General features: G+C 56.2%; 1 protein-coding gene across 1 annotated transcript; it reads right to left on the reverse strand.

Annotated features, from left to right (window-relative positions):
* Positions 1 to 420: 420 nt before the first annotated feature.
* On the reverse strand, positions 421 to 4,811 carry LOC105056175 (uncharacterized). The gene is made up of 2 exons (XM_010938277.4): positions 1,696 to 4,811; positions 421 to 1,600 (listed from the first exon to the last, which is right to left on the reverse strand). Exons 1-2 carry the CDS (start codon positions 4,541 to 4,543, stop codon positions 1,140 to 1,142), a joined length of 3,309 nt encoding a protein of 1,102 aa, XP_010936579.1. The 5' UTR covers positions 4,544 to 4,811; the 3' UTR covers positions 421 to 1,139.
* Positions 4,812 to 5,329: the final 518 nt, after the last annotated feature.

Raw genomic sequence — 5,329 nt, forward strand, 5'->3', positions numbered from 1 at the left:
AGACAATATCTCTTGCTGAAATGAGTCTTTTGTATGAGCTTCGGAATCCCTTGATCACAATACCTCATTTTCCATATCCAAGAAAAATTTTTTTTCTCCTTTATTGATTGTTATTTCTTTTTCTCTCTAATTGCTATTTTTTTTTTCCTTCCATTTTCAGATCTGATTTTCAAGTCTAATTTATGGATATCTCAATCTTCCCTTTCCTCCCCATGTTTTCTCTTCCTCTGTATCCAAGAAAATTTTTTCTTCTCTATTTGATTTTCTTTTTTTTTTAATTTTTATATTTAATTTTTAGATTTAATTCACAGGTATCTCAGTCTCTCTCCCTCTCCGTATTTCCTCCTCCTCTAATTTTTCTGCCGTGCGAAAATGCGCAACGCAAAACATAACTGCCATTATTAAAGGGATGGGGCGTGCTTGCAAGAGCATAGTATAGTACTTAAAATTTATTTAAAAATAATTTTCAGCATAACGATACCTGCTTACAGTGATCGACGCGGGGGGCAACACATGCATTTGCACATGACAAATGGATACGGCATCCTCGATACAACGATCATTCAAATCATTGTTTCATTATGGTGCATTGTTATGTTTATTTTTCTTTGTTTTCTGTTTGATGTGGCAAATTGAAATTATTGCGCTTGCCTATAAGCTTGTACCACTCCAAAGAGGATTCCACCATTCATCGAGCGCCATCCTGAGACGGACTGCGGACCCCGAGTAGAGAGCGGTGCCGAGTGGCAATTCTCATGAAAATCGCCGCATTAACCAATATTGCAGATCAATCAGTAAGAGGGGAACATTGTGGCTGTGTCGATCACATCTATCAGTAGTTGTACAATTATACGTAACAACCAATGTGAACGGGGCCTCTCCCTACCTAAATACCAATCAACTGCCGGCCAGCAACCCAAGCAGAGCCTCCTCCTTCCGCTGCATCCGACAACACCACCCAGAGAAATGCTCTGCTGGAAAAGGACCCATCGTTCCAGGTTGGTCCCTTCCCACCCTCCTGAAGTTGAAAGGTCACCCTCCACTCTCTCTATTTTTTTTTTTAACTCTCCCATCATCACCCAGGAGTCTACCTGGTCAGGAATCAATCAATCAATTAGAAAAAGACAACCGCCGTCCAATTATTGGAAGTCATCGCTTGCCGAGGACGAGCCGCAGAGCGCCACCACCCGGCCGGGTGACGCCGGCGGCGGCTCCGCCCGCTTCCCTCCTCCTCCGACTCCACCGGCCTTGCGGGTGTCGCCGCCTGGCATGGACTCGTCGTGGCGGATCTCGCGGAGGAGCGCGGCCACGTCCTTCATGGTGGGGCGATCGTCCGGGCGCGTGCTGGCGCACAAGAGGGCGATGCCCAGGGCCTGGAGCATCTCCTGGACCTGGGTATCGGGCCGCCCCTGGAGCCTGGGGTCGAGCACCTCCACCGGGTCCCGCTTCCTCCTGAGATGCTCCTGGACCCACTGGACCACGTTCTGGCCCTCCGCGAACGTGGAGTCCACCGGCCTCTTCCCCGTGATGATCTCCAGCAGCAGCACCCCGAAGCTATACACGTCGCTCTTCTTCGTGATCCTAGTCATACACGCGTACTCTGCATTCAAATCACAGCCGTCAATTTCATAATGTCTAATCTATCCGTTAGAAGAGAGGGAAAAAGCAGCGGCAGTAGAGGACGCTTAGGCTCACCGGGGGCTATGTAGCCGTACGAGCCTGCGAAAGGAGGCGGGGTGGAGTTGCCCCTCCCGGTGGCGGCGCAGTCGTCGGCGACACTGGCGAGGCCGAAGTCGGCGAGGCAGGCCTCGTACCTCTCCCCGAGGAGGACGTTGTCGGCCTTGACGTCGCGGTGGAGGATCGGAGGGACGCAGTCGTGATGCAGGTAGGCGAGGCCCTCCGCCACCCCGATGGCGATATCCAGCCTCATTTCCCACTCCACCGCTGGCCCTCCGCCTCCATGGAGAAGGTCCCCCAGGGTCCCGTTCGGCAGGTAGTCGTAAAAGAGCAGCCGGGTCCGGCGGTTCGCCGCCCAACCGAGGAGGCGGACGATGTTCCGGTGGCGGACGCGGGCCAGGGCCCCAATCTCGCAAGCGAACGCCGCCGCCGCTGCCTCGTCGCACGTCCGGAACCTTTTGACGGCGATCAGCGCCTCCGTAGACGGGATCCTGGCCCGGTACACCACCCCAGACCATCCCCGCCCGATGACGTTCGCCGCGGTCAGGCTTCTCGCCACGTCGGCGACCCCGATCCCAAACTTCTGGTACAGCGTCACCTCCCACGGTGGCGACATGTCTCCGTCCTTCTCCTCGTCCTCGCACCCGCCGCCAAGCTCCCGCCTCCGGCCGACTAAAACTAGCGCCGCCGCCGCTAGCAGCGCCACCGCGACGGAGAGGAGTACCACGGTGGCCACGCGGGCGGCCCTCCGGGCGTCGCGCCGGGCCTTGTCACCCTCCCAGTCGGAGCAGCGGGCGAGACAGAGAACGGGGTTGCCTTCGAGATCACTGATGGGGAGCTTGGAGAAGAATGGATTGTCGGGGACGCGGCCGGAGAAGTTGTTGAAGGAGACGTTGAGTGCGACGAGGTTCTGGAGCCCGACCAGGGGCTGTAGATCGCCGGAGAGGCGGTTGTGGGAGAGATCGAGCACGCCGAGCCGGTTCAGGTTGGAGAACTCGGCGGGGATCTTGCCGGAGAGATCGTTCCAGCTCAGGTTCAGGGCAATTTCCAGGCCCGGGATCTTTCCGAGACTCGCCGGGATCTCGCCGGAGAGCGCGTTCTTGCTGAGATCCAGAAGCTGGAGTCTCGAGCACGAGCCGATCTCCGGCGGGATCTGGCCGGAGAACCGGTTCCCTCCGAGGATCAGCTTGGTGAGCGAGGTCAGCAGCCCGAGATTTGAAGGCAAACCTCCTCCTATCGAGTTGCCGGACAGGTCCAGGAACTGGAGTGAGACCAGGCCCTCGAAGAGATCCTCAGGCAAGGCCCCAGCGATGGCGTTGGAGTGAAGGTCGACGAAGGTCAGGTTCCGGCACCCGGCTATCTCTGGCGGGATGGACCCGGCGAGGCGGTTTGAACCGAGATCCAGGAAGCTGAGATTCTTCAGCGCCCCGATCTCCGGCGGGATCGAGCCGGCTATCCGGTTCCCGTTGGCCCTGAAGCGGATCAACGACGAGCAATTGCCGATATCCGGCGGGATCTCCCCGGACAAATCATTGTCCAGGAGCAGCAGCTTGCCGAGGCTCCGCAGCCGGAAGAGCCCTCTGGGGATCGATCCCGTCAGTCCGTTTTGCGAGAGGTCGACCGCCTCGAGACTCGCGCAGTCGCCGATCTCCGGCGGGATGCTACCAACCAGCTTGTTCTCCCAGAGGTACAGCATCCGGAGATTCCCCAGCCGGCCGAGCTCCGCCGGGATCACGCCGGAGATCTGGTTGTTGTCTAGCTCGAGGTCGGTCAGGTTCTGGCACTCGGCGATCGTCGGCGGGATAGGGCCGGAGATTTGGTTGACACTGAGCTGGAGCTCCTGGAGGGCGGTGAGGTTACCGAGGGTGGGCGGGATTCTCCCGGTGAGGCCGTTCATCGAGAGATCAACGACGGAGAGCTCGCTGCAGCCGCTGAGCTCCGGCGGGATCACGCCAACCAAGTTGTTCTGCCAGAGCAGTAGATTCTTGAGCTTGCTGAGGTTGCCGAGCTGGGGAGGGATGGAGCTCGAGAGGGAGTTCTCGTAAAGGTAGATGTTCTGCAGCGCGTCGCATTGGCCTACTTCCGGTGGGATTGGACCGGAGAGCAGGGCCGTGTAGATGGCCAAGGTCTCGAGCTTCTTGAGCTGGCCGATGGATGGCGGCAGCGACCCCGAGATGCTCGTCTCCGCCAAGCCCAGCATTGTGAGGCTGGTGCAATTGCCAATCTCAGGGGGCAATGGCCCATGGAAGTTCTTGTTCCCGCCCGCCCGGAACACTTCCAGATTGGCGAGCCGACTGATGGTGGCCGGGATCTCCCCGTCGAGCTGGTTGTCGTAGACGATCAGCCATCGGAGAGCCGAGAGGTTTCCGATCTCACTCGGAACTGGGCCCACGAGCAGATTCGAGTTGAGGTGGAGACGCTCGAGCCGGCTCCCCGGGCGGCAGAGGCCAGCGGGGATGGTGCCCGTGAGCGCGTTGCTGCTCAAATCCAATTCTGTCAACCGGGACAGGTCGCCGAGCTGCGGTGGTATCGGGCCTGACAGATTGGTCCCGGAGAGGACGAGCTTGGTGAGCGAAGCCGCCAGCGCGCTTAGATTGCGAGGCACGGCGCCGAACAAGTCAATGTATTGCAAATTCAGCTCCACCACGTGGTTGTCGGCGTCGCAGGAGACGCCGGACCAGCGACATGGTGTTGTATCCTTCGGGTTCCAATCGGAAAGGGCGTCGGAGGAACCGTTTAATGTTAGCTTCCAAGAGAGAAGCGCCTCGCCTTGGGCATCGGTGGCGAGAGCGCCCAGGCCCAGGAGAATCGAGGAAAATGCTAGGATGGAGAAGAGGGTCCTCCATATCCCCACTGTCAGGGACATCACTAAGTCCGCGATTGCTCGCTTGCTAGCTGAGGTGAGCTAGTGTTGGAAGAATGGAGCAGACCCAAGAAGAGGAGAGAAGGTGGGGGGAAGAGAGGAGGGACAACCATGTCTCCATATAGTTTAAAATATCGTTGTAGCTTTATATGTGGCCCGAGCGACCCAGAATCTCCGGATCCAAGACCAGCTAGGCCATGTTGGTGGTGCTGGATGATGGAATTTGGATGGCGTCCTCGGATTTGTTTAATATGCAGCAGAGAAAGAGAGGAGTAATTTATCGAAAGGGAGAGATGGGGCCGGTGAGGCTTTGTAAGTATTTTATGGCCCTATCAACTTTTTGGCATAGACATGTCATAAAGTTGTAACATGGTATGAAGATTTCAAAACACTAGGTTAACTTCTGGCAAGGGTTTGGGTTTCATAAAAGCTCAAAGTCCACCATGGCTGATCACTGGTTGCAGACGCAGTTTTCCCCCTGGCGGAATGATGCTGGCATCATCCGTGATGATTCGTTGTAGATCTACCTAACCTAGATGGTTAAATAACGTGAAGGGACATGAACTTGACTCATATGAGCAGCGGGAGGCATGTAGATCTAATCTACCATTTTTTTAATGGCTTTTTAACTGATCCCCTCTGCTTAGTTGTACTTCGTACTATTAGGAAGCCACTATTCTCTGTTTAGCAGTTCATATGGGGTGGATTACGCATATCTAGATCCAGACGGATCTACCTCTAGCTTAGCTCCACCGGTAAAACTATTAGCTGAAAACCATATCGACAGGG

The sequence above is a fragment of the Elaeis guineensis genome, chromosome 13, assembly GCF_000442705.2.
Source record: "Elaeis guineensis isolate ETL-2024a chromosome 13, EG11, whole genome shotgun sequence".
NCBI lineage: Eukaryota > Viridiplantae > Streptophyta > Magnoliopsida > Arecales > Arecaceae > Elaeis > Elaeis guineensis.

What these genes read in the sequence shown, in the direction of transcription:
- LOC105056175 (XM_010938277.4), bottom strand. Translation starts at nt 4,543, where the DNA reads ATGTCCCTGACAGTGGGGATATGGAGGACCCTCTTCTCCATCCTAGCA. An exon ending in GTACGGCTACATAGCCCCCG is followed by an intron (nt 1,601 to 1,695) that starts GTGAGCCTAAGC and finishes ATTTGAATGCAG; the next exon opens with AGTACGCGTGTATGACTAGG.